The sequence below is a fragment of the Camelus dromedarius genome, chromosome 10 (assembly GCF_036321535.1).
Source record: "Camelus dromedarius isolate mCamDro1 chromosome 10, mCamDro1.pat, whole genome shotgun sequence".
Classification (NCBI taxonomy): Eukaryota; Metazoa; Chordata; class Mammalia; order Artiodactyla; family Camelidae; genus Camelus; species Camelus dromedarius.
The window spans coordinates 73,453,295-73,481,289 of NC_087445.1; the positions used below are offsets into that span (position 1 = coordinate 73,453,295).

Below are 27,995 nucleotides of genomic sequence, written 5' to 3' on the forward strand. Positions count from 1 at the left end.
AGGCTGGTCAGACCAGCTCCGTGGCCCTCCCCATGGGTCCCTCCCGGGTGTCCATTCGGAGTCAGTTCTCACCATTGGGGCATCCTGTTTCCAAGTCTAAACCAGGTCCCTCCAACTGTGAGCCCAGTCCCAGCTCTTGGGGTTTGTGACCTCCCCACTTCCTTTACAGAATGGGCTTCAGCAGGCCAGCAAGTGTACCCCACCTGAAGGCTTCCCGGGGCCTGGGGCTTGACCCAGGCAAGGCCTTCAGGAGAGACGCTGGACTGGGGCATATGTGGAGGTTGGAGGAAGCACTGAGGGGCTGAGAAGCAGGGTTTCTTGGTCTCCCCAGTTCCTCTGTGCTTGCTGGATGCCCTGAGGTCTGAATACTGGGCCAAAGTGGGGACAAAGAGACACTGCCCACCATGCCCACCACCTCATCCCTGCGGTCCCTGAGGGAGGGCTGCCCCTTCCTGCCATACTCTGTCCACCCCCAGGCCGCCAGCACCGGTGTCACCCCTCCCTCATTCGGAGGTTTGCTAAGTGGCCACTGCAAGTCAGGTGCCTTCTAGGGGTTGGAGATACAACTACAAATAAGTCAAGAATTCCTGCCCTTGGGGGCTCATGCTCTAGTGGAGGAGATAGCAAAACAGAACCAATAAAACGGACATGAAGTGTGGAGTCTGTGATGGATGCTGGGAACGGACAGGAGTGGTCCCAACATGCTGACACTGTAGACAGGGTGGCCGGGGAAGGTCATGTAGACCCTTACCCCACTATACCCTGCCCCCCGTCCCTTGCCTCTGAGCATTCAGGTAGAGCCGACACCACTAGTCTGGGCCACAAAGCCCCTCCACACTTAGGCAGGGAAGCAGAGAAGGCAGATCTGACCCTGTTACCTCCCTGCTTAAATCGAAGAGGCCCAGCTCCTCCGGGAGAGGGCAGGCCTGCCCCCACTGGCTCTCCCCATTCTTTCGGGCCTCACACCGTCCCGCTGCCTGCAAGGACAGGGGCTCTCTCTGGGGTTCAGGCCTCCTTCCTTCCTCCAGGTTGTCTGGGCCTTGACCACGTTCCCAGCCAGCCTCCCTCCCTCCCCCTGGGCTTGGAGGTCACCTTCTGCAGGCCGCGGTAGGTGCCCCCCACCACAACACGTGACATCCTGCAGGGCCCTGTCCTTGCCTCTCCCGACCCCTCCCCGTGAGGGTTGGGACCGCGCCTGTTCTGATTCCTGGCATCCCGGCGCCCACAAATCCACAAATCGGTGTCGAATGAATGAATTTCGCAGGGCAGAAACTCGGCCTCATTCACTTCAGATCTTCCGGGCCCTCCCCCGCCCGGCTCCGCCCTTTGGTGGAGGGGGGAGGCTCGGAGCGCCGGGGATCCCAGCGAGGGAAGTGGCGGGGGGTGACCTGCCTTCCCGCCCGGGGGCCGATGAGGCCCGGGGCGCCCCTTCGCGGACCCGGCTCGGTGCTCGCCGGGCCGCCGTTCCGCGGGCGCAGGCCCGGCCGGGCGGGTGCGGGGCGGGAGGTGGCGCCGGGCGCTGAGTGGCGGCTCCGGGTCCACCCCTGGCGCGCCGGTGCGGGCGGGAGGCGGGAGGCGGGGAGCGCAGGGGCGGCGGCGAGAGGGAGCGCAGCAGCGAGCATGTGCCGCGGAGCTCAGTAACCAGGGACGACCGCGGCGACACCGCGGCCGCGTCGGCGCCCAGCCCAGCGCAGCTCCGCGCCGCGGCGCCCGGAGAGGGCGGCGGCCGGACGGCCCGGGCCTGCCGAGCGGCTGCCCCGCGCCCCGCGTTCCGCGTCGCCAGCCGCGCAGCCTCGCGCGCCGGAGCCCCGCGCCCCGGGCCCGCGGGCCCGGCGCAGACAAAGGCGCGGCCCCGGCTCGGCCCAGCCCGGCCCGCCGGGCCCCCGCGCGCCCCGCCCCGGCCCGCGCCGGCCCAGCCGCTCTCGCTGGGCGCCCCGACGGGGTCCGGCCCGGGGCGCGGGGGGCCGCGGCCGCTGAGGATGGGGAAATCCAACAGCAAGTTGAAGCCCGAAGTTGTGGAGGAGCTGACCAGGAAAACCTACTGTGAGTGATCGCGCGGGGACCCCCCGCCCCTGCTCCCGGCCGCTCCCGCCGCCCCCTCGCGCCCCTCCCCCAACGCGCTGTCCTCTCACCCCCCCCCCCCCCCCACCTCCCGCCTCTGCTGGGGCAGGCTCTCCGCTCTCCTCAAAGCAGCCACCTTCCTTCTGTCATTCCCTGCCCTGCCCCCGCCCCGGGTCCCTCGGAAGCTCCCGGCCCGCCCCCAGCCCCACACCTGGCCCTATTGTTCTAGCCGCCCCCCCCCCCCGCGCAACAACGCTCGCCCGGGACGTGTGCCGCCTGTCAGCGTGCGCGGGGCCACCCCCAGGCCCGGAGGGAAAGCCCAGCCCGCCCGCGGCCCCCTCTTATGCAGAGCTGTCCAAAAGGGCAGGGGTGCGCCAGGGCGGGGGGCGGTGGGCCGGGGAGGGGGCGCCTGGTTGCGAGGTGGCTCCGGCTCCGCGCATCCGACTGGCACGAGCGCGGTGGGGCGGGTGATTCATGCATCACGATGCCGCCGCCGCCGCCGCCGCTGCGAGGTTGGCCTGTCTCCCCCTCCCTGGCCCTGATCGTGTGTGGGGGGTGGCGACCGAGACTTGTCAGAGAGCTCGTGGCAGCGGTGGCGGTGAAGGGTCCTGGGCGCATCCTGTTGCCTGCAGGGTTTACAGGCTGAATTCTCCTCTGGCTCTGATTTCACCTCCCCAGGTCTCTGTTTGTCTGCCGGACTGGAGAATGGGTTTCTACAGCCCTGGGTCATCTGGTGGATCTCATTATTTAACCGTCCGGGGCACCCCTGAGAGGAGGGTCTGTCAATTTCAGATCTCTCCAGATCTCTCTCCACTTGCCCAACTTCACAACTCTCCAGTCTCCTCACATCTTCAGTTTCTCCATACCAGGCTTCTCCCTTCCCTGAAAGCCTCTTGGGAGATGCCCCAGCATGCCAGGGGTTAATGGCACCGGGGGTCCTGACCACACAGCCTTTCTTTTGAGGGATGGGGAGAAGGACTGCCAGTGGTCTGCAAGGGCTTCTGCCTGGGTATCTGACTTGGAAGGAAGCAGGGGCTCTGAGCTGTGTTGGGATTCAGAACCTGTACTTGGGCTGCTATGTGGGTCCAGGCGCTCTGCACCCTCCCTGGAGGCGATGGATTGACCGCCAGCCCCAAGCGTTGATAGAGGCTTGGGAGGCAGCTTCTGGTGGTGCATTGCACAACCTCTGCTCCCCCCTTCCCCTCCGCTCCATTGGTCTTCTCGGCACGTTTGCAAGTCTGTCCAGACCCACACTTCGGCTCTGTGCCCCTCACCCCCATGTGCTTGGAACGAAGGGGGCCCTCCTGAGTGGGTGCTAGTCTGCTGAGAGGTACTGGCCCTTCTCCAGTGGAATTCTGCAGCAGGGCGCTCACATTCCAGTAGCTGCTTCTCAAAGGGGTAAGGCTCTGAGGACCAGAGACTCTGTCCTTGTTGCCCTTACCCTTTCTCCGAGGTGGGCGGGCAGCCCTTCCCAGTGTGGCTTCTGTTTTGTGCAATTTGCTGGGCCTCCTTTGGGCTCCCATAGCTGTCAGCAGGCAGGCTGCACACTGGACTTCCCGGGCCCCTGTGCTTGGGGAGGCAGGGGACACAGTGGGTTTCAAAAGGAGGGGTGTCTCCATTGTGGGGATGTGGGAGCTACCTGTGAGCTGAGCGGAGCCAGGTCTCCTGCTTCCAGAGATGTCGCACGCCGAGCTCCTCACATCACTGTCGTATTCAGTCCTCACAGTGGTCCCACCACCCGAGATCCCCCACCTGTCATGGGGCAGTGCCAGGACTCGAACTCAGGTCTGTCTGGCTACAAAATTATGCCGCTTGCGAGACCTCAGAGATCACGCTGAGAAGTCCAGAGGGGCTTTTCTCCTGTGTGTCCCTTTCTGATTTCTGCTCTAAGCCTGTGAAGCTGGACTTCGGGTGTGAATGCGCCTGGGGGTCATTTTGTCCATTCCTCTCTCTCCAGGCAGATCTATCAACTTTGGGAGAAGTTGAGTCAACAAAGCCTTGTTAGGAGCCAGCCCCGTGGGGCTGGGCTGGGCTGGGCTATTTTTAAAGGCCTTTGGACACGTGGAACAGTCTCGATGAGGGAGACAGCTGGGTACTTCTCTGTAGAGCTCTTTCTGGGTTTGGGCTGATGGGGGTGGTGGTGGGTTCACAGACCTCCTGTCTGTCTCCCTTGCTGATGTCAGGGCAGGTGTTTGTCTGGTTGTGCTGGCACTTAGTAGGTCTGCAAGTATCTGTTGAATGAAAAGTCTCCCAGCAGGAACAGGAGAGAAAACCTCCAGCCTGTTCTAAGGCCCCACATGGGCCTCCTTGTGACAGGGAGTAGAACCATCTGCTCTTTGTTTAAGGGATTCTGTGTGTTGTCTGGGGTCAAGAGAGGAGCGCTTAGGGAGGACTCTCAGATGTTGGAATCTCCTGGAGAGCCAGTTAAATATCACTTGCCTGAGTCTGGTTGCCCTCTCGGACTTCCCACTCTTAGAGTCTGGGCGGGGCCCAGGAATTTGTATCTTGATGAGTGTTTGTCAAGCAGATCTTGATTCCCAAGAGTCCCAGCTGAAGCCCCACAGCTGGTTCTGGGGGTCCAGGAAGGTGTGAACATCTTCTGGTGTCCTAGGCACCTCAGGTGTCCCACAGCCAGCCACAATGCCAAGTGGGGCTCAGGGGGGAGCCCCAGATGTTCACGCCTGAGGCAGTGCTGGCTGCCATCCCTGGTGGTGATTCTCCTGCTCTCGGGAGAAGACCATCTTGGTGGCCTGTGTGTGTGCGCGCGAGGAAGCGGGAGGAGGTCTCGAAGTTCCAGCTGGGTGACTCTCCCTGGATGCATCTGGATTCAGCTTGGCTAAAACCCTCCATCATTCAGGCTTAACACTGCAGAGCAGATTTTTTTCCTCCCTGCAGATAAGATTTTGTAAGTCATCAGTGCCCCGTAACCCAATCCTCACCCTTCCTGGCACAATTCACATCCAAGAGCAGCAAGAGGTTTGTGAGAGATGGAGGCTTTGCTCAGCTAGGAATCAGACAGCAGTGCTCAGTGTGACCAGCAGCCTGGTTCCTATTGGGTCTGGCCCACTTTTTTCCCAGCTTGTTGATAAGGGTATTGTCATCCCTTGTGCCCAGGCAATGGGACAAGCGAGCCCTTCACCTAACTGAACCTCAGCTTCCTCATCTGCAAAATGGGTGTGCTCATGGTACCTGACTCTAGGGGCATGTGAAGAGCCAACAAGATGATTCACATATGGTTTAAGATGAGGTTGAGGGGAAGGTGTAGCTCAGTGGTAGACTGCTTGCCTAGTATGCACGATGTCCTGGGTTCAATCCCCAGTACCGCCATCAAAAAATAAATAAATAAATAAACCTAATTACCTCTTCCTGCCAGAAAAAAACAAACAAACAAACAAACAAACAAACAAAAAAAACGATTGGCCGTAGATCTAAAAATTTTCAAAACATACAGAATAAGATGAGGTGACTGGTAAGAGGTCCTTAATACGTGACACACACTTGTCAGGGATGCAGGGATGCATGTTAGCGATCGTTGTTAACATTGTTTGGACCGCAGAGTTTGGCTCCATCTTGAACTGGTCATAAATCTATCTTGCGGGCGAAGTTCATCTCTCCACAGAGGAACGTTCCTACTGCCGTGGTCTTTGTGCCTGGTGCACAGGAGGCTAGAAATGGGGGACCTTTGGATTGTCTGAATCTTAGCAGATTCTTATTTCACATGCTGTAGTCTTCCCCCGTCCCCACTTGTTAACTTTGAGGCTGCCCTGACCTGCTGTTCATTGAATGCTCATTCTGTGCTGAGCACAGAGATGCAGATGTGAACCAGAGAGATGTAATTCCTGCCCTCAAGTGGAAACCAGCCAGGTCGTTTGAAAAACCGAGCCTGTGGGGCTCAAGCCATTTGTCGTGGTCTGAACTGTAACCATTTAAAGGCTTCTGGGCCAAAGCCAGGCAGCCCCAAGAGGCAAAACCCTCTACCCTCCCTCCCTTCCTGTTCTCTCCCCATGGTGCTCATGGCTCTCCCCTCGGACCCTACGTTGAGGACTCAGAGGAGGTCGCTTCCTCCATGTCTCTCTTGGTCAGCCCAGGCTCTGCCTTGACCTTGCTGGCCAACCTTCAGTCTCTGGCCTTTTCCCCTGATGCCCAGAATGGTGGAGGGAGGAGCATCTGGATGGGAGGTTGGGGTAACCAGTAGCTAAGGCCTCTGCGACCCAGAGCAGAGAGGGGGGACCTCTGCTTGGGGTCAGGAGTCTGGTTGAGAGATGCTGGATATCACCAGTCTCTCTGGCTTTGGGAAGGGTCCCACGAGGGTCCCTTCCTATAGGATAAGGAATAGTCTCTGATTGTCCCTTCCCCCACCCAACTCTGCTTGACCAGAGAGGACAAGACATTGCCTTGGGGGGAGGCAGTATCTGGCACCCATCTTAAGATAAATGAGAGGTTTGGAGTGTGAAGGGCCCACAACCAGACGAGGAATAAGCCACCCAGGAGGGGGAAGGCTCTGAGGGAGGGAGGTGGTTTCCGCAATCCCTGTGTAGCCTGTGTGCCTGTGGGTAAGACCGAGGGGGCCCACTCCCTGACTCCACTGAACGCTAAACAGAGCAGCAGCAAGAGGGATCGAGGTTAGACTCTTAAAGTGAGTTTGGGCATCGGGGCAAGAAACATCAAGTCTGTTGCACTTAATATCCTGGAGAATGGGGCTGGGTCTTGGGCGAGTCACTGACCCTCTCTGTGCACCAGTTTGTTCATCTGCAGTTGCTGCCCATGTGACTCTGAGAACCAAAAGGGGAGAGTGCTTTGAGGTCCAGAGCATGGACTAGGAGGGGAATGGGGCTGTTCAACCACAGAATCTCAGGGAGTGAAACTGACCTTGGGGGCCAGATGTGCTGGGGTTCTGGCCCTTTCCTTGGGCAAGCCCCGTCTCATTGAGCCCTACTTTCCTCCTCGGGAAAATGGGCATCTCAGGGGCCCCAGAGATGGAAGGATTCAGTGCACTTGAAGAGTTTTGTGTGGTGCGTGGTTCTCAGGGGACTCTTGAAACCTCTCCTGGTGGCAGCTGGTCCTTGGAGGCAAGTCCTCTGTCCTCTAGGGCAGGACGGGACCTGTGGTTTAGGGCCCACCCCTTGTTGAGAGAAGCAGAGGCTGGAGAGGAGCAGGGACCCCCCGGATCCCAGAGCCCAGGCCTCCTTCTCGCACCTGTTCCAGCTCTTTCTGCCTCCCCCAGCTCCATCCGTCCCCACCCCCACCCCAGAGAGTTCTGGCATCTCACATCTCAGAGTGTCAGGTGAGAGCACTTTCTCCTGGCTGTGGCCTTGGGGTTGGACCCAGCTTCCTCTGCTCCCAAAGCTAGGCCCGAGCCCCTCTGGGGCAGGTCACAGCAGTGAGCAATGCAGCTGACTGGTAGGCCGGGCTCACTCCATCCCTCACCAAGGGCCCCAAAGGCCGTGGGAAGGGATTTCGACATTTTCTGAGATGGGCAGGGGATCCATGCATGGAGGTGGCAGAGATATGTTAGATTTGGGTTTGGGTATCATTCTAGCCTGTAGTCCAAGAACGGATTGGAGGAGGGAGTTGTAACTGAGGCTGAGTGATCGCGGTGGTGAACTGAGGGCACCGGTGGGGATGACGTCATAGACAGGGCCTGGATATATTTAGGAGGAAGACTCTATAGGACGTGGTACAGAGATTTCATTACCTTGTAAGTTTGGGATTGTATACTTTTTAACTTTTAAAAATCTGACAGTTGTAATGTTTGCCCACGTCATTAACTATTCTTCTAAAACATGGTTTTTTAAAATGATGCATCACATAAATGCAACATATTTTATTTAATCCCCTGCCCTTGGACAGTTAGGTTGCTTTTTTCTCTTCAATATAAACAGTGCTGTGACAAACATCTTGGTACTAAATTTTGGCATGAACATCTTTGTAGTAAATCTTTACACATATCTCTTCTCGAAAATAAATTTCCCCAAATGAATTCGGGGCGTTAAAAGACTGGTGACATCTTAAAAGGCTTTTGATTGAAAAATAGTTAAATTGCTCTCCACAAAGTACATTCTCATTTATATTTTCAGCAAAAGTGGATTAGAGAGTGCCTATTTCCCTGCATCCTTGCCAGCACTGAGTATTACTGTTTTTCTTAATATTTGCCAACTTTATGAGGGAGAAAATGATAGCTCATGGTTTCAATATTCATTTCTTTGATTACAGTGAAATAGAATCCTGGAATCTTTGAGCTAGAGGACACTTTGGGGTTGTGTAGTCCAATGCCCTCGTATTACTAATGGGCCAGTTGAGGACCTGAGAGGGGAAGTATCTCTCCCAAGGCCACATGGCAAATACATGGGGCAGGAACCTAGGACTGCTGACTCCTGTAGGGTACCTCCCACTGTGCCGTGATGAGCTGGCCATTGGGATGGAGATGGAGATGTCTTGCTTTCTTCACTGAAGTTGATAAGGTTCATCTTGTCCTAAAAATCTCCTGCTCTCAGATAAGGAAGAAACCTGGATAAATTAAAAAGAGATTCCTTCTTACTGTCATTATGAGATGAAACCCTTTGCATATCCTGGGTGTGGTCTCTCTACTAGGGCAGAGATCATCATAAATTAACATGCCAAGTTTCCAGGTAACATGAGATGGGAGTCAGATTCCGCGTCGAGGGCGGGACAGCATAGGGATGAGGGCTCAAGGGCCAGCTTGCTCCTTCTAGCCATGGGACCCAGGTGAGCCCCTCACCCCTCTGAGCTCTGGGTGCCTGGTGTGTGCCCGTTGGCAGGCACAGCGACTGACACGTAACAAGTGCTCAGTAAGTACCTTCACGGGAAGGAGGCTGCTTGGCCGTCAGTCAGGGGACAGTGGTTCATGGCCACCTCCCCGCCCCAGAGGTCACAGGGCGAGCTGTCACGGACCCTTGGCTGCATGGGGAGTGAGTGGCAAATGCAGACGGCCTCTGTGGTTGGTGGCTGCATCCTTCTGCACTGGGGGTTGATGAGGGAGGGCTGGCTCTGGAATGCGGGGTTTTGGGATCCTGCCTGGATGTGGGCTTGGGGGATTGGACACACACCTGCCTGGGGTTCTGTCCCAGAACCGTCACAGCCTGGGCAGGGACCTCAGAGTCATATGTCCCCTCTGGGGCTCCGCTCCATTGCTCTTTCTGTGCAGTTACCAGATGGTGAGACTTCTGTGGGGAAGCTACTGCTGGGCCCCGGGGACAGCCTGCTCAGGCTCTGGGGCTGGGTGACTTGGGCCCTCAGGCTGTCTCAGCCACAGGCATGGTCCTTAATCTCTTGATGCCTCAGTTTTTCCGTCTGTGAGTTGGGGATAATCATACCCTCATAACACAGGGCTGTTGTGTGTGAGGTTAGAACCAGTAGAGACTGAATTTGATGGCTCTAGTGCTCCTCCTGGCTCATCAGTGGTGATGGAGAACCTGTACCCAGCAACGTGTAGGGAGCAGAGGCTGTTGCCGTGGCCAACGTTCGTGTGATGCAGGCCCAGCTCTGTGAGCCCGTGTTCATCACTGACTCACCCCAGGAGCCCTGCGTGGTCCCTGCTTTTCAGATGAGGAAATGGAGGTTCAGAGAGGACCAGAGCTGGCCCAGGGCCACACATCTGGTGAGTGGTGCAGTGGAGTTTGACCCTGGGCCATGGGGAGGGCCCCGTGAGGGTCGGGGTGGGGGGGCCCTGAGAAGCTGTGGTGGAGGGGCGCGGGTGAGCGGGAGCGAGCGTGGGTGCCGGGTGTGGGTGCACAGCCCTGGCTCACGTGGGCATGCTCCGAGTGTGGGTGACGGGGTCACGGTGTGTGTCAGGAGTGAGCGAGCCAGCAAGTTGCTGTGTGTGAGGGCAGGCCTGTGCAGATTGTAATGTAGGTGTGCTGGGGGGCACTCGGGGTTGGGGGAGGCCCAGACAGGCCGAGACCCGAATCAGAGGCTGGCTGCTCAGCTGCCTACACTGAGCAGGACCAGGTGACATGGCTGCCACAGCTCAGTCCCCTTCTGCCCTGGCCTCGGTGGTCTCCAGGAGCCCCTCTGCCCTCAAGTGTGGAAAAATATCACTGGGAGGAGTGACAGTAATGATGACTCCCGTTTACCAAGTGGGTACTTGGTGCCAGGAGTGCTGAGCACAGGTTTTCCCTTCTTGTGTTCTCACCACACCCCTGGGAGTTGGGACTATTATGCCCAGTTTACAGGTGCAGAAAGGGAGGCCCCGGCAGGTTCAGGGTCATACCTCAGGCCTCCCAGCTGGTCAGTGGCCAGGTTGGGGCTCAGGCTCAGATCTTTGCCTTGCCAAAGCCGTTCCCTTCCCGCAGTATGCCCGCCTCCCACCATCTCTGGGAGCCTTGTCACCTTAGAGCTGCTGCTGAGGGTAGTGAGTACCCCATCACTGGAGGCAGTCACGCAGCTGCTGGCATATCAGATGCTGCCAGGTGTCCTGGATTCCTGGACCAGATGTGAGGCTGGACTGTGGGCGGGTAGGATCCTTCTAGCCGGGGAAGGAACAGCGCTGCTGGTTCCGGATATTCTGATTCCTGCAGGGGACTTGGGGCAGCCTCTCTTGGTTTCCTCTGGGGCAGAGGCAGAGTTGAGGCCTGCAGCAGGTGGCAGAAGGGCTGTGAGAAGCCAGGAGCATTGCGGGAGCGTGCAGCGGGCCAGGTGTGCCCAGGCCTTGGAGGCTTTCTCAGCCTGAGCCTTGGGTGCTGACTGTGTGCGGATGCTGTGCTGACCTCACGGAACCCTCCCAACCTGTAAGCTCCGGGACAGTGCATCCCATTGTACGGTGATCTCCGGCTGGGGCTGGGAAGCAGGGGCGGCCCGAGGAGGGGCGGCCTGAGGATGAGGTCATGGAGGCCCAGAGCCCCCACCATCCTGCCCTGCCCATGCCTGGCGTGGCCCAGGTGCTTCAGCAAGTGTCTGTTGGATGAAGGAAGAGACTGAGTCCTTGCAGTTGCTATGGGGGCTCAGAGGCACAGTGACAGAGGGGACCTTGGGGGGTCTGGTAGCAGTGCCCTGGGCTACTGTAAGCCCTTGAGGGCTGGACCCATCTGGTGGATTTGGGCTTCAGTTCCCTGCCCGGCCCAGAGCTGTGCACGGTGCAGGCCCCTGAATGCCTCTGGGTAAGGCTGAGGGTTTTCCTAAGTGCTTTGTTTCGCTTCTCCACTGACTGGAGTGGGACCCACTTGTTCCCCTGACCTGCAATCTGATGGTTTTGCCAGGGAGTCAGAGTCTGGGGTCCTGCTTCCAGCTCCCCTTGCTGTGGCCTTTGGCTGCCCTGCTCAGGCTCTCAGTTTCCCCATCTGTCCCCCTCTCTGTGAGATGGGATGTCACCTTTTCTCAGCCCCAGGGAACCCTGATGGTGCCACCTGGGAGGCGGTGCTCCCCACCTAGGGTGCACTCCTGATCTCAGGAGGTGGCCCGGGGAAGCTGGCGAGGCGTCCAGGCCACTGTGCTCTGGATTCCCTGGCAGGGGAGGAGGAGGAGGGCAGAGGAATGTGGCTTTAAGGAATGTTTAACTCAAGGCAGAAATAGCACTCTGCTTTTTTTTTAATTTCAGGCTTGGGTTTTCAGCTAGGAAGTGGGTTCAGAGTACCATTCTCTGTGTCTCCAGCCTCCCCTGGCTCCCCCACCACTCTGGCCTTTTGGGGACAGGAAGTGGCCTCCTTTTTTTTTTTTTTTTAAAGAAAAACTGAGAAGCTGCTGTGGGAACCAGACTCTGGATTTGGAGGCAGACAGAGCTGGGTTTAGATCCCCTGTTCTCCACTACTGGCCTGGTGATCGCTTCCTACTCCAAACCGCTGCCTTCTCTTATATGAAGTCAGGACAGGGGGCCGGGAGCTGAGATGGCTTGTCGGTAGTGTCAGGACTTCCTTCTCGGGGACTGACCTGGCCTGGGTACTACTCTCAGCTCCTCTTATCAGCTCTGGGATCTCGTCCAAGCCCTTTCCTAGGAGCCTCCTTACTTCATCTGTGAAATGGGCAGATGATGATAACCCTGCCTTCCAGGATTGTGGATGGAGTGAGTGTGAAAATATTGGCAAAAGGGCTTGGCACATCCTGGGCTCCTGAATCCCTCCTCTGAGTCTCGGTGGCCTCACAGGGAAAATGGAGCTTGTGCCAAGTGGAGGGAGGGGCCGTGCCCAGGTGAGGGGCAGCTGAGACAGCTTTCCATCTGGCCCTTCCATTTGCCTGGTCCCTCTGATCCTGGGCAGGACCCACTCTCACCCACACCCAGCTTGTGCCATCCCCGCTGTCCCCTTCCATAGAGGTGCCCTGGGCCCAGCCAGTGCCCTCCCCAGACCTGGTAGTGAGGACATGAGTGCAGCCTCCTGCCCATTCGACAGTGGGACAGCGCCTGGTCGCATGGTTCACCGCTGGGCCCGGTCCTAGGACAGAGCCTGGTGCACATCTGCTGGAATGAGTGAGAAAAATCCATAAACAAGCAGGCTAATCATGCCTGAGCGGTTTCCTCCCATCCACCCTGGGTCTTCGCTTTCTGTTTGTCTGGCCTCCTCCTACCTCCTGGCCTGGGTGAGGGTGGCTTGCCACATCTGGGGGTGGTCTTGAGAAGTCAGGCATTGGGAGGCTGGGCCCCAGCAGGTCAGGCCCAGTGAGGACCCCCAGCCCCCTTCTCACCTTCTGGGGCTGGGGAGATGAACAGGGGTCCAAGCAGCCAGCAGGGCCCCTCCTCCCAGGCCCCTCCTTCGCCTGTCTCTTTGTCGGAACCAAAAGATTCCCATTTAAAGGCGGGCGATGGGGCTATTTTTGGCGCTGTGGGGGAAAAAGCGAATGCTTCCCTTCTGTTCAAAAATATATGGTGGATGTGCTGGGCAGGCGAGGAGCTCCACGGAGCTCAAAGCCCGTGCTGGCGGGGCTCCCGCCCCAGCCCCTGAGGCCCTGCCTCCCTCCATGGCTCCCGAGCCCACATGGCCACGTTGTGTCACTATTGTTTCCAGATCGCCTGTGATGAGGGCCTTGCTGGGCCTGAGCGGAACGGCATCTGAATTAAAACTAACAGTGGCTGTCAAAATAAAGCAGGGGGGTCTGCTCACCTTAATTCGTGTTCCCTCCACCTGGCTCTGTGGAGCTGGGGGTTGGTCATGAGAAACATTCTGGGTGCATCTTGGGGAAGGAGGCCCAGCTAGCTGTGGGAGGACGGCTGGAGGCCCTGGGTGCCCATGATGGCAAGTCTGGCCAAGGGCATCCTTGGGCCACCTGGCCACCCTTCCCTTCCTGGTGCAGAAAGTATTTGTGGAAGAGCTGTCTCGCCCCAAGTCCTGTGGGTGCCGGGACACAGGGCAGATTGGGTGGATGGCTTTCTGGCCTTCTCAGCATTCATGGTTTGGTGAGGAAAGAAGACAGAGCATTGCACAACACTGTGGGAGTCCACCAGGTCTGGAGTGCACCTGGGAGGGCTTCCTGGAGGAGGCAAGGGTAGGGTTACCAGACATACTAAACAATTATTTGCTGTTTATGTGAAATTGAATTTCACTGGGCAGCCTGTATTTTTATTTGCTAAATTTGTCAGCCCTACCTGAGGGAGACGTAGGAGTTGAGAAGGCATAGAGAGGTTTTGGGGGTGGTTTATGCGGGATGTTGACAGCATTTCAGACAGAAGGAACGGCATGTTCCGGGTTTGGAGGCATTAAGCTGTGGCAACTCTGAGGCCCTGGAAACCTGGAGTAGTGGCAGGAGTGTCAACGCCGTGCGTGGTGAGCCAGATGCCTAGCAGGTTAGCCCTCCGGAGGGGCCGGCTTACCCGTAGGGTGGGGTCCCACCTGGAGGGCAGCACTGATGGGACCAGTTTTGGGAAACAGGTGAGCCATGTGAGGACACTAGGGAGGATGGGGGCCCACCTTGGCTGAGGGAGGCACCAGCAGGTGTTGTGGTGGGGGTCATGGTCCAGCCTCTGGTGGCTTCTGGCCAGGGTGATGAGGATGCGGCTGTGCCTCTCTGTGCCCCATTACTGCTTGGAGTCCCAGTGCCGGGGATCCTCCTGCTGCCCAGGACCAGGGCAAGGACCATGATGGGTCACTTCTGTGCTTCCCCATAGAGGGTAGGTCGGGCCGCCTCTGCCCTGGGCTCTTAAAGGGCCAGAGCTGGAGCTGGACCCTGCAGTGCCACTGGCTCAGGGCACCTGGGGCTCCAGCCCCTGCTCCACCCTCCTGGGCTGGATGCCCTAGGACTTGTGCCCCAGAACTCTCTGGGGACCCTGCTGGAGTTGTTCTGCCCCATTAAGGCTCACGTGCAGGCCTTGGCAGTGTCTGCGGCTGGCTGGTTACACTCAGGAGGGGATTGGCCACGTCCTGGGCAGGAAGCAGAAGGGGGAGTGGTGGCAGTCGGGGTGGGACGGGGTCCTGATGACCCCACAACTGCCTGGTTCCCACTCCAGGTACCGCCCCTGCTTATCAATCTCTAGGTCCTTGTCAGTGTGGCCGAGGTCTCCCTGGGGGGGACGAGGGGCTGTGCATCCTTCCCTGGGGCTCTCAGTGCCCTTCCCCCAGCCCCATTCTGAGGTTTTCTTGCTCTACTGGTTGTGACATTAAGGACTGATCTGGTTTATGCCTGAGCTGTGATGAAGACCAGCCCAGCCAGCATGTCCCATTCCCTCCCAGGGCTGGGGACAAAGCAAGGAAGTGGGGGCTCTGGGTTGGGGGGAGGCAGGTGCTACCTGCCCTGGGATGGGTGGGTGGGAGGAGTGTCCCCCTCCCCTCCCAGATGCTCACCTTATTGGCCCTGGCCATCTTGCCTCATCTCTGGGTGCTGTGACACCTTTATTAATAACAGGAGCAATTGCTAACATTTTGGAGCCCTTGCTGCGCTGCTCCATCTGCCTGGACCACATGGCGTTTCCTGGGGCTGGCACTTTATTCCATAGAGATGTGGCTTCTGGTGGTCCCTGACCTCACCGTGCTCTGCATCGTGTCTGAACTTTGGACATTTGGATCCCCACGGCCCCCCTTGATGGGAAGCCCTTTCTCTTTGCCTGCTGAGGTCTGCTTGTCCTTTCTATGTCAGCTTAAGCATCCTGTCCCCAGGGAGCAGCCCCTGACCCCCTGCTTGGGTTGCATTCCTGCTTTACACTTACCCCATGATGAGAATCACAACAGATCATTAGACAGCTGTGTGGTTACGTGCTGTAGGTCCATCTTGCCTGTTACATCAGGGACTTGGAGGACAAGGACCAGTATCTGGGTCACTGCTGTGTTTCCTGAGCCCATATGAATGCTTAGAAATTAATTGTTGCATGAATGAAGGGGTGAAAAACTGTCATTTGTTCCTTCTAACTACCATGGAAGGAAGGTATGGTTACCACCACCACCCCCATTTTACAGATGAGGAAACTGAGGCTCAGTGACGTGAATTCAGTTCTCAAGGTCACAGAGGGACTAAAGAATGACTCAATTCAGAAAAAAGACCCTTCCTGTTGACCAAGTGCCTCAATGCCTTCCACAGCCTCTTACTTTGGCAAGTGCTTGGAAAATATTTGTGAAATTGGGCTGAACTGAATCCCTGAGCGCTTGGCTCTGCTCGGCTCTGAAATGTTTGAGAGGTTCTTTGTCAGGGGTTCAGAGGAAATCCCACATGCTAACCTTTCCCCAGGGTCTCTAAGGAAGCAGAAAGTGTGGTTTACTTCTGTCAGGACCCACCTATCTTCTGGAAGATTCAGAGTCTGGCAGTAGAGATGGCTTGAATCAAGGAATAGTCAGAGTCTTAACCTTGGGGGGTGTGTGTGTGTGTGTGTGTGTGTGTGTGTGTGTGTGTGTGTGTTTGTATGTGGGGGCGGGGGCAGGGGCACACAGGTAGCCACCAGGCAAGTTCATTTGTTAGCCAGGAAACCTTTGAGTTTTGGAAAATAGAAGTCGCCGTGTCTACTTTCCAACTCACCCTCCTGAAACAAGCATGACACCTGCAATCTACAAGAACAAAAACACACGGAGCATCTACTGTGCAGCGGATGCTGTTCTATGGCTGTGATGTAGGCAGACACAGATCCCGCCCACAGAGCCCCCAGCCATTGCGGAAGGACAAAACTGGGAAATCCAGGCTGTCGCAAAGATGAGAACCAAACCATTTCCTGTGCTGCTGCTCTGAGGCCGTTCTTGTTAACATTTCCACCTGCTCCTTCCAGTCTCTATGTATGTAGCTATGGTAGGTTTTTATCATCTCCACTTTTCCGATAAGGTTCAGAGAGGTTTACTGACTTGTCCAGTGTCACACAGTTGGGATGTGGGAGAGCTGGGATTTGAACCTGTGTCAGTGTGCCTCCGTCTGGGTCACTCAGTTGAAGCAAGATATTAAAAGATCAGGAGATTTTGAGGACCTTTGCCTCCCAGCCCCAGTGGTCCTATGCTGGGGAGTCAGAGAAATCAAAGTTTCGGTGCCTCTTTGAGGGGACCAGACACCGCTGCTCAGGAGTCAGGCAGGTAACTCTCAGAATGCATTTGTGTGATGTTTTAAACACTTCTAGACAAGCTCTGGAGTCATGCAGACCCTGATTTTGGTCCTGGCTCCACTGTGGACTGACTTTGGTCCTTGGGCAAGTGGCTTTACCTCTAGGATCCTCAGTTTCCTGACCTGTATGATGATGATAATCAGAATCCTTGCCTCATAGCATCATTTGGGCACTGAGCGAGATTAAGTCATGCACAGTGCTTAGTCTCGGACACAGACAGTCACGCCTAGTAAATGGCAGCTCTTTCGTCTTGCTATTCCTGGAAGTCACAAGACAAATGACATCTTCCTTTTACTTAGAACTCTTTGGGGAAAGTTATTCAACTTACATTGAAATTAAAATCAATGTATTTTGCAACTTTATTTTTAAATAGTAAAGCAGAGATCTATAAATGATGGAGCAGGGTACAAAATCTGCAGAAATATTTGAGCTAAAACACAAGATTTGAACTATACTTTGTTTCTATGGCTGCCTGGGACTCTGCCCCCAACTCCCAGGGGGCTCTGACCCTCTCCCCTCAGGGGCCCCCGGGGGAGAGCACCTTTGGGAAGTCCTTGGACTCCTCTACCACGTGGCCCTGCCCCAGGGACCAAGCACTTCCACCTATCTGTAAGCTGGCAAATACCCCATTTGCCAGTTGAGAAAACTGAGGCTTGGAGTGGGAAATGAATCACAAAGATTCAAACTTTATTTGGTAAATCTAAAAGTGAGAAGGGTCACAGCCTCCAAGAGAGAGATGGGGCCCAGGGACCTGGCTCTCCAGGGGAGACACTGCCAATGGACTTTTTGATGGGCAGGAGCTGGATGCTCCAGGCTGGACCAAGCACCCCAGGTCTCATGCACCCCAATGCCTGGTCCACAGCAGGTGCTCACCAAGTGCTTGCTGTGGCCTGGGGGTGCTCGTTGGGCAGCCCCCTTCTTGGAAATGACCATCTCCAGGCTAAAGCCTTCTTGAGTTTAGGCTGCAGAGTCAGATGGACCTAAGCTCCCGCTTCCACTCCTCCATCACTGACCGTGTGACCTCCAATGGGTGCTTTTGCCTCTCTATGAAGCCTCAGTTTCTTCATCAGTGAAGTGGGCCCTTCTCAGCACAGGGCCTGGTGCAGTCTAAGAGCTCAGTCAGTGAAACTGTCTGGAGCTCAGGGGGGATCCTGAGGGGCCCAATGGGATACAGGGGGATTTGATTTGGGATTTGAGTGGCTCTGAGCAGCCTCTCACACCTGTGTTCCCTGGAGAGGTTGGCGCCTCTCTGCATCCTGGGGAGTTTCCCATCTTGGTGTGGGCCCCACAGCCGGGCCCTGCCAGTCACATGTCCTGCTGCTGCCCCAGTGGCAGTGAGACCCCTGACATTTTATTCTAATACCATGCCTATCATCATGATGGTCCGTCTCCATGTCGTGCACTTGTCACATGCTGTGCTCAGTGCTTTCAACCTTCTCCTCTTGTTGGCTCTGACAGTAGCCCGGTGATGAAGGAGGAAACCATGGCTCAGGGAGGGGAGTGCACTGACCGAAGTCAGCCAGTGACCAGATGGTAGATGGACCCGTCTGTGCAAAGGCCCTCGATAGGACAGAGCTCAGATTCTGCAGGCCATGGTCAGGTCCACCGGGCCTGAGCTCAGAGTGGCAAAGAGCAGGTCCCGGGAGCTGGGGGCCCAGCTGGCCCAGTCCCAGCCCAAGCCTGCCCTCTGAGGCTGGATAACCACCATTCACTGAGTTCCTGAAGTCAGGCCTTTATGGGCCTGGAGCTTCCCCCAGACCCTCGGTGGGCTCTTCTGCAGATAAAGTGGTCCTAGGACTGCTCAGCCATCCTCCTGCAACCCTGGGGCTCTGGCCCCTCTTAGCATGGAGGATGGGGAGCTGGGAGGGTGGAAGGGGAGGAGGGCCAGGAGCTGGGCCTGGGAGGCAGTCAGAGCCTGGTCAGCTGGGCAGTCGCTGACATGGTTCCCTCTGAACCCTAGGACCCCTGGGCTTTGTCAGGGTCTCTGGAATCCTGTGTGTGCAGGGCTGGCAGCAGCAGCGGTGGCTCAGAGGGTGCAGTGCGCGAGGCAGGCAGGGCCCTGCGGGCTGCTGTGGGCCCCCGCTGGCTGGTGCTCAGCCAGCGGTGGGTGGAAATAGTGAGTCCCAGGGAGGCTGGGCCACTGCCACCCTTGTGGGGGCAGTGCTGCGTCCCCAAGGGGAGGGCTGTGGGGGCTGGGGCTGCAGGGAACTCACTCCTTCTGGGTCAGGGCGAGGGGCTCCCACAGCGCCCAGCTCGGCCCGGAGTGCCCGGGGATTCTGGGCTGGAGGCCAGGCCTCCTTTCTGATGAAACTCAGGCGGGCCCTGGGGCCCGGCTCCCCTGCAGCTGGGCATTTATGGAAGACAGGCCTGGGGCAGGGTGGAGGGCAGCGGGCCATGGCTCTTCTCTTCCCACCCCGGCAGCAGCACTGAATGATCATCAGCAGTGACCGTGGTCCTCCCAGCTCCTGAGTGCGTTACCGCATCACAGGCAATCTTGCGGCAGCTCTGCTGGGAGACTCCGTTTCACAGAGGAGCCTGCCACCCGCATCCAAGGTCACCCGGCACTTTAGTGCATCTGTGACCCAACCCAGGTTGTCTGGCCCATAGCGGGTGCCCACCCTCCAATTTCCACACCGGCTCTCGTGATGTCCACGGGCTGCTCCCCGGCAGGCAGTAAGTCAAATCCATTGACTTCTGCCTGCAGGTCAGTTCGTGGGGTGTGGGAGCTGGGAGGCCTGGAGGATTAGAGAGTGCAGGTGTCCCCTCACCCAGCCCTTAGGCGTGGCAGGACCCTGTGTGTGGGAAACAGGCATTTGACGCTCTTTCTTGTCCTCCCACACCTCCCTGGCCCTTCAGATGTGGCACAGACAGGTGATGTCTGCTATGAGCAGGAGGATTCATTTCCCCTTTCATGGAAGGGAAACTGCGGCCCAGACAGGGAAAGTGACAATCTGCAAGAAGGGAGTGGCAGACCCCTGGAATCCACATCCCACAAGACCCCCAGGCTTTCCTACAGGCAACTGCCCCTCCTGGCAGGGCATGGGGGTCCCTGTCCCTAGGGTTGGGGGGATCTGGCTGCTGCGAGGCAGGGGGGTGAGTCCTGGCCCACCAGCAGGTTCCCTCCCTTCTCTGAAGAAGCTTTGCTGGGAGGGGAGGGCCATGACCAAATTAGGGATGCTGGCAGTTGCTGGGTGGGGAACTGACAGGAGGGAGGGAGGGAGAGATGGAGGTGGGAGGCTGGCACAACCTTGGGCTGGGCTGGGGGACTCCAGGCCGGCTCTGGACAGACAGTGGGGGTGTTCTCTAGGGAACCAGGATGGGTGGGAATGCCTGGTAGGGCGGGAAGAGGGGTGTTCACAGAATGGGGACCGAGGAGGGGTGGTCTGGTCTGCGGTGGGGGTCCCTTTGGGCCACGTGGAGCAGGAGGAGTCCCTGGGCTGTTGAGAGGACCTAGAAGGGGGCTCAGCGGGGAGAGGAGCCTGGAGTGAGGGCTGCAGGGTGCACAAGCCACCCGGCAGAGAGCACATGGGGAGGAGGGTGCTGAGGCAGGAACGCGGAGAACCCCAGTGTTTGGAGGCGGAGCAGAGAAGGGGAGGTGGGGCGTGGGGAGGAGTCTGACTCCAGGTAGTGGTCAAAGATGTCAGGACTAATGGGGGTGTCGGATTTGGTAACAAGGGGTTGCTGGGATTTGGTGACACGGGGTTGCTGGTGGCCAGGTCCACATCGTCCCTGCTTCCTCTTTTTGCGTAAATCAAACTGGAGGCCCCAATACTAATGATTTCCCTTCAGCCACAATGGGGGTGGGGGAGGCAAAGACGACACTCATGCAGCCTTTGTCGCTGGAGGTGGAAACAGGGCCCTGGTGAGCCGCAGGACGGGGGCTGGAGAGGCCGAAAGCCCGCATGCAGTGTGCCCTCCAGCCCTCCTGCTGCAACCAGCGCCTCTGTGGGGGCCGCAGCCCCTGCTTTCTGTTCCCACCATGTTTGAGCTGAGCTTCAATCAGGAGAGTGGTATTTTGCTTCAGGGAAATCAAAATCAGACTCAACATTTATCCTGGGCTCCAGGGACCGGCTCTTGTGTTCGTTCCTGGCAGACAAGAGCTGCGGGGAAAGGAGGAGGAGCCGGGAGCGGCCTTGGAATGCTGCTCTGGGGGTACGGGGAGCAGGAGGCCCTGGGGGCACCCCCGCCGCAGCTGGGGGTCAGCGGGCAAGCTTCGGGAAGGCCGGGCAGCGGGCAGGGGCTGAGCCCCTCTCTCTACTCTGAGCCACCAGCAGGCCCCCTCCCACTCTGCTGCCCCGGCTCTCAGGCTCTCAGGCTCTCAGGGAGGTCAGTGCGAGGAGGAGTAGAGCGGATGCCCAGCCCCGCACTAAGCTGAGGATTTTCTGTCCACCTCTCAAGATACCCTCCTGCTGGCTCCTCCTGGTAATCCTCCATCCTTCAGATGAGAACTCTGAGTCTCAGAGAGGTTAAGTAACTTATTTGGAGCAACCCAGTCTACACGTTGTCAAGACAGGATGCTGACCCAGTGTGTCCCACCGTTTCAGCCATGTGTTTAAATATTGGTTTCCTAATGAGCCTGGGCGCCCCTGGCCTGGAGGCAGGAGTGTGCTTGAGAAAGGCAGCTTGTTTTTAAAATTGGCCAAAGCCAGTGGTAATTGTGAAGGTGAACATGTTGTGAGAAACATGTTTCAGGATGTGGCTTGGTAAGGATGGGGGAGTCAACAGGGTTTATTCTCTGCCTTTCATGTGCAGGACACTGGGCTAGGCTTCGAGGGTGATGCTGGGACATGCCTGGAGAAGCACCTTGACTTCTGGGGGCTTAGTGTCCAGCTAGGAAAATGAGGGGAAAAAAGGGGCTTTTATTGAGCTCTTGCTGGATGCCAGACACGTGCCGGCCATGTGTCTCTCCTGGAAGAGGGAGGCTGTTATTTGTCCCATTTTACAGAGGAGCAAACCAAGGCTCAGAGGTATGGGGTCCTGCACCCAAGGCCACACAACCAGGGTCCTCTCTGTGGCCTGCCCTATTTTGTTAATGTCCCGTTACCCCCTCCCCCAGATTGGCCCTGGCAGGGGGCACCCGTCTGACCCTCTTTTGTGCAGTTTATGGGAAGACAGACTACACGTAAATCAGTGATTCCACATATGAAAGGGGTTTCCAAAGAGGGCTTGGGAGGGCTTCCTAGAAAAGGGACAACCCGGCTGGGATTGGAAAAGTGTGTAGGGATTAACCAGGTGAAAGAGGTGAGGGCAAGTGTTCTGGGCAAAGGGAGCGGCAGGTACAAAGGCCTGGAGGTGGGACTGGTTGGAGGAGCTTGAGGGGGTCACGGCGTTGGGGGTGGGCAGGGGGCCGGGGGCTGGTAGCACTGAGGATGACCTTCATTCGTTCCGGGCCCGAGCCCTGAGCCCTGATCATGGACCCACCGAGTGCGGTGTGGGTGGACGCCTGTTAATATCACACTTGCAGTCTCCGGGAGGTGGGGGGATGGGCCCAAGCCTGGGAGCCTGAGCCTGGGAATGTCCTTTGGCATCTGGGTGGAGGGCAGAGGCAGAGGGTCCCCATAACTGTCCCCCAGCCCCTCCTCGCTCCTAGTGCCTGTGGTGGTCAGAGCTGCTGGAGGGCAGGTCCCTGGGCAGGACCCTCGGCCTTTCCGGTGCTGTGAGGGGGGCACACAGGTTGTGGGCTGATGAGGACAAACATTTCCCCCCAACTTTTTATTTTGAAAGATCCAGCGCGACACTGAGATCATAGCGCCCTGAGCACCTGTGTGTCCGCCATTAGCTTCGCCGGCTGTCAGCATTTTGCCACATTTGCTTCCTCTCTCTTTCTAAATATGTGTCTGTGTGTATTTCTGAACCTCTCATAAGAAGCTGCAGGCGTCTGACCCTCGCCCCTAAATACTTCAGGGCACATCCCAGGGAAAAAGGACATTCTTTCACATAACCTCCGCACCGTTGCCACTCCTAAGAAGAAGGCCAGTGAGTCCATCAGGGCATCTAACTGCCCTCCCGTGGGCAGCTGCCCCCACCGGCCCCGTTATATCCATCATCCCCAGGGTAGCTGGTTTTAACTCCGGATCCAGGACCCACTCCAGGCATTGCGAGTTGCATTTATTTGATGTCTCTTTAGTCTCTTTTTCTGGAACAATCCCCTGCCTTGTTTTCACCTTTCATGCACTGAGTGATTAAAGTATCCTGGCCGATTGTCTTGTAGAACGTCCCACATTCTGGATTTGTCTGCTTGTGTCCTCATGCTTAGACTTGGGGGGCTGGGATTTGGATGCAGGCGTGTCTGACCTTTGTGGAGGGGCTGGGGGCAGGTAGCCAGGCCCCCCTGAGAGCTGCCTGCTGCCCATCCCACTCCAAGACCCTCCAAGGCTCCAGGCAGTGAAGCAGTGACAGCTGCCGGGCCTGGCAGAGTGCCAGGGGACACCTGTTTCCTAAAGGTTAATTAGCTGCTTAGAGCTCGGGGCAGGGCTTGTCTCCGGCTCCCCAGCGCAAAGCCCCAGCGCAAAGCCGCTGGGGCTTGGGCGCCTGCTGACTACCCAATGTTTTGTGCTGGGGCCATTCCAATCAGGGAGGGGGCATCGTGGGGGCTTGTTGGGTGCAGGGGGTGGTGAGGGTCACAGGGGAGGCTGGAGGCTGAGAGGTCCTGGGGGAACGCTGCTTGGGGGCCGGGGGGTGGGTGGTCAGGAGACGACGGAGGCTTCTCAGCTGGGGGATTCCAGGGAAGCCTTCTCTGACCCCGTGGACCTTCGCTAAGGTCAGCAGTGGACCTGCCAGCAGAGCCCTCGCCACTCAGCTCCCGCTGTTTGTATCATGTTATGCCAAGGTCACACAAGGTCACACAGCTCATAGGTGGGCAGGGTGGGGACATCCACTTGGGCATCCATCCTGGGCTCTGGAGACACAGTCCTGGCCCCGCCCAGTTGCCTTGGGTGACTTCAGGCAAGTAAGCAGACCTGCCTGAGTTCCTGAGTCTCAGTCTCTTCATCGGGAAAATGGGATCACACCTACCTACGGGATTCTTATGCCCGTGAAGAGTGCCAAGCACTTTAATCTTCACAGTGAGCCCATTTGACAGATGAGGAAACTGACGCTCAGAGAGGGGAAGTACTTTGCTCAGGGACACACAGCTGGTAAGCTATGGGGCTAGGTTTACATTCAGGCCGTCCAATCTGGCTCCAGAGTACGAGCCCCTACCCTCCCAGCTGTGCAGTGCTGGGTCTCCTGTGTCTCCAGGTTGGATCTTTAAGCATCGACCCCTGGGCCCCTGCTGCCCTTCACTACCAGATATGGGTGGCAGGTATAGGGCAGCCCAGCCTGGGTTAGACCAGGGACACCTTCCCTCTCCACCCTCACACCTGACCCCCTTCCCACCCTCTAAAAACCCTCTTGGCAAATTGCATTCTTTTACACCAGGTCTGGCTGTTCCAGTAACCGACACCTCTCTTTTTATCAGCATCCTGCTGTGGACGGGTCTCTTCCTCAGCCTCTGATTGAGCTTGTGGGAGGAGAGGGCCGACGAGGAGGGGCCTGGCGGAGGCTTGCAGCCTGTCCCAGGGTCTGGGCCGGGGGCCAGGGGGCCGAGCCTCAGACCTGAGTTCAGACCTTCGCTCTCGCACTTCACGTCCTGCCCCCTTTGTGCCTCAGTTTCCCCATGTGGGGCCAGGGCAGCGTAATGCTGTCTTCCCTGGGAGCTGTTGTCAGGGCGCTGACCCTGGCACAGCCCCAGGCTCGCAGTGGGCACTCAGGACTTGGCGGCTGTTATGAGCTTGCCTTAAACAGTTTTGAAAAGTGGCCTCCTCAAGTCTGATCAGGCACAAATGGCCCAGGGTACCCCCTGGGCCTCCCTCCCCACTTCCCTGGGGAGGGATTCCAGTTCCTTTACTCACCCAACCTGCGCCCAACGTCCAGCTTCCTGTCCATTCGCTGGTTCGTTCGTTCATTCATTCATTCATTCCAAAGGCCTGTCCTGAGCACATTCAAGTGCCAGGCCCCGTGCTGGGGACTGGGGGCTCTCACATCTGCTCTGACTGGATCCCCGGGGCGGCTTGTGCGGCACGTACTGTTACCGTTGTTCTCACATTACAAACGGGGAAACTGAGGCACAGGGAGCTGAAGGCGCTCTCTCAAGGTCACCTCCCTCCACCACCGAGCATGAGTGAGGCCTTAGGGATGCTTAGATGTTCTTGTTCAGTGATTTTAGAGAAATTAGCTGGTTTTGTTCCAACCTGAACTGATTCAGTACTTTTCAGAAAAAAAAAACATTTTGTTTCTTTCATGGTTCAGTAAAGAATAACTATTTGGGCTTGGCTAGAGGTTCAGCTACTTTATATGGCTTGTTCCAGCTTTTGGTTCAAGGCTCCGTTCTTGTCTTGCCTGTAAAAGAGCCCAAGACAGAGCGCTGGAGGGGCTGGAGGGAGGGGTGGAGGAGGGGACAGTGCTGGTTGCTGCCGGGGCTGCAGAAGGGGCTCTGCCTTTCTGCCCTGGACCCCGTCATGCAGGCAGGGCAGCTGAGGGCCTGGGGAAGCCAGCGCCTTCTCTGATCGTCCTGTACCCAGGCATGAGTGATGGGAAAGAATTATCTTCAGTGCTGGCCTTGGCACAACAGTCCTGCCTGCCCACCTCAGGGTGGCAGGGAGCAGCCATCCCCTGCCTGCAAGGGGCTGAACTCAGCCATCCTCCCAGCAGTGCAGTGGGCATCTGGAGGGGATGGACCAGTGTTGTCCCCTGGGGGGACTGGACACGGAGCTCCTGACTAGGATAATTCACGGAGTGGGAGGGGGCGTCTTGTTCAGAGCTGGCTTCGGGGTCCAGACATGGGTGTCACCTGGGGTGGGGAAGGCAGGAAGGAGGCACCCCAGCATCTGTCTGTCCCCTGAAACACCTCCCTGAGCTAAAAGGCTACTTTTCTGTTTTCTCTTGCAGTTACCGAGAAGGAAGTCCAGCAGTGGTGAGTAGCTATGTTTCTCCAGACTGTTGGGGTGGGGGTGGAGGTGTTGGCTTGGTGCTGGTGGGGCGGCAGTCCAGCTGCCCGGGACAGGGGCACCTGGAGGGCCCTCTGAGAGTGTCTTATTCACCAACCAGTCTAGGGAAACTTTATTCAGATTCCTTTGTTCATAAGGGACTGACGTAGATCCATTTGAAGTGGGGTAGATGGTAGGGGTTGGATGCTGGACTCCTTGCCTTGTGTATCATCTCTGAGGACCCCCAGGCCCTGAAGTATTAACTCCAGGCCCTGCTCACCCAAAGAAGGAGTTTGGACCAGAAAATGAGTCAGGAGACTGGGTCCCAGGCCCGACTATTTCCCTAAATCATTCTGTGGCCTTAATACGTCTCTTCCCCTCCCTGGGGTTCAGCCACCCCATCTAAGTGATTGATCAGAGTGGATCAAGGATGCCAAATAGGTTTCTTCTTGGATGCCAGCTCTAATCACTCTATAGTAGCTGCCTGGAATGCTGTGTTAAGAAGGATTCTGAGTCTGTATGTCATGGAGCAAATGGAAGCAAAGCAGTGAGGGATTACTGAGGTCTGTAATGGATTAGTGGTGCCTGCCTCGGGCCTGGGAGAGGAGAGTGGCGTGTTGTCTGTCATTGTGGAATGTGGAGCAAACGGGAGACTCACACTATAAGGCGAACCTGAGCTGGGAGTGGGTAGGTGAGTGAGGAGGCAGGCTCGGAGACCTTCCAGTGAAGTCTGAAGGCTTAGAAATGGGCCCCAGAGTCCTAGCTTTGTTGCCTCTTCCTATCTTCCTGTTTCTCAAGTGATCTAACCCCTCTGAGCCTCCGATTCCCCCATGTGTATGACAAGGAATCATGAGGTGACATTCCCTGTAAAGGTCACAGCTCAGGGCCCAAGAGATGACAGCGGTCTTCCGCCCACTGTTCACATGGGGAACTGAAACCTGCAGATGTGCCCTCCAGCACAGCCAGGCCGTGGTGGGCCACCGCAAGGGCCCAGGCCATGAGACTGCTCTGGGAGCTTTGCTAGGGGCAGGGCCAGGCTCCCCCAGGGGCCACTCCCTATGCCTCCATGTCCTTGACTCTGGGCTGCGGAGGAGGAGAGCTGTGGCTGCCCTGCCCAGCTTCGCTGACCCCTTGCTTGGGATCCTGGCCAGGTAGGCAGAACCTGGGTGGTGAGCTGGCTGCCCGGCAGGAGGAGTGGATGTGGAGGGAGCAGCTGCTGCCCCTTCTTCCTCCCCCGCAGCCTAGGACCCAACATGTGGGCCTGGCCTGCCTCTGACCTCATTTTCTACTTTTCCGCTTCCCCAGGTGAGCGTTCCAGAAATATTCCTGCTTCTAGGTCTTTATCCCCGAGGCTCTCCCTCCTTGAATGCCTCACCCCACTTTCCTGAGCCTTTGTCACTCACTTTTCCCTCCTGGAAAGCCCCACCCTTCCTTCCTGGGCCATCTGAGCTCTACCCGACCAAGGCTCACCTGAGTCACTTCCTCCAGGAAGCCTTCCTGGATTCCCCATCTGTACATGGTCTCTCTCCTTCCCACATGATAGCCAGAGAGGTCTTTGTTGACCAAATACCTGACAATGTCAGGCTTCTGCCTAAACTCTCCCTGGACCTCAGGTGAAGTCTGCGCCTTGGCATGGTTACGTGGTTACCAGGCCCGGCTGTCCCAACTTGCTGTCCTGACCCCTCCAGTCTCACTGCCATTTCCCTCTGCCCTCTGCCCTCCGCCCTCTGGCCTGCCTGAATTACTATCTTATTCCTGAACTCACCTTACTCTCTGGGGCTTCCTGACCTTTGCCTGGGCTGTTCCCCCTGCTGGGAACACCCCTCCTCCCCTTTGCTTGGGAACACCACCTCCTCACCCTCAGACCTCCTTCCCTGAAAACTCCCCAATCCCCAAGGTTGGGTTAGGGGCCTCCTCTGACCTTCCACAACCCAGTGTCACAGCCTGGGACACACCTGGGACAAACAGCAGTTACACATCTGCATCCCTCTCTGCCTCCCCTCCTGGTCTTGAGGGCCGGCTCTGCCCTATTCACCCCTGTGTCCCCAGGGCCTGGCCATAGCAGGTGCTTGGCCCCCAACATACACCCCTAAGTGATTCACATATACGTTGTCATTGGCTCCTGGGCACTGTCCTGGGGGTTGACATGATTTATCATCTCCATGGCAACAAGAAAACAAAGCTGAGGCCCAGAGAAGGGCAGAGCAGGGATGAGGACCAGGTCTGTCCCTGAGAGGTGGTGGGCACCTCCCCAGCACCACCGTGTGCCAGGCGCACCCTCAGACATGGGCGTGTTCGTTTGGTCCTCACAGTCACCCAGAGGAGTGTCCCATCACTGTGTTCCCTAGACGAGGCCCCTGACTCCCAGGAGGTGCAGGGCACACCTGAGCCCTGGTGTCCTCCCGAGTTCACACCTGGGCCTTTCCTGGGAGAGACTGGAGGCAAAGTGGCCAGAGGGGCTCCAGGACCAGGGCTTGGGCTGGTAACCTGGTGGAGCAGCTTTGGATGAGTTACTG

At 57.4% G+C, this 27,995-nt stretch overlaps 1 protein-coding gene across 2 annotated transcripts in view; it reads left to right on the plus strand.

Moving 5' to 3' along the window:
• Positions 1-1,915: 1,915 nt before the first annotated feature.
• NCS1 (neuronal calcium sensor 1) overlaps positions 1,916-27,995 on the plus strand; it is a 50,604-nt gene continuing 24,524 nt past the window's right edge. For both annotated transcript variants that reach the window (XM_031450698.2, XM_031450697.2), the window contains exons 1-2: positions 1,916-2,043; positions 25,442-25,466. In XM_031450698.2, the coding sequence (XP_031306558.1) occupies positions 1,980-2,043; positions 25,442-25,466 (89 nt within the window). In that variant the 5' untranslated portion in view covers positions 1,916-1,979. The remainder of the gene's footprint in view (positions 2,044-25,441; positions 25,467-27,995) is intronic.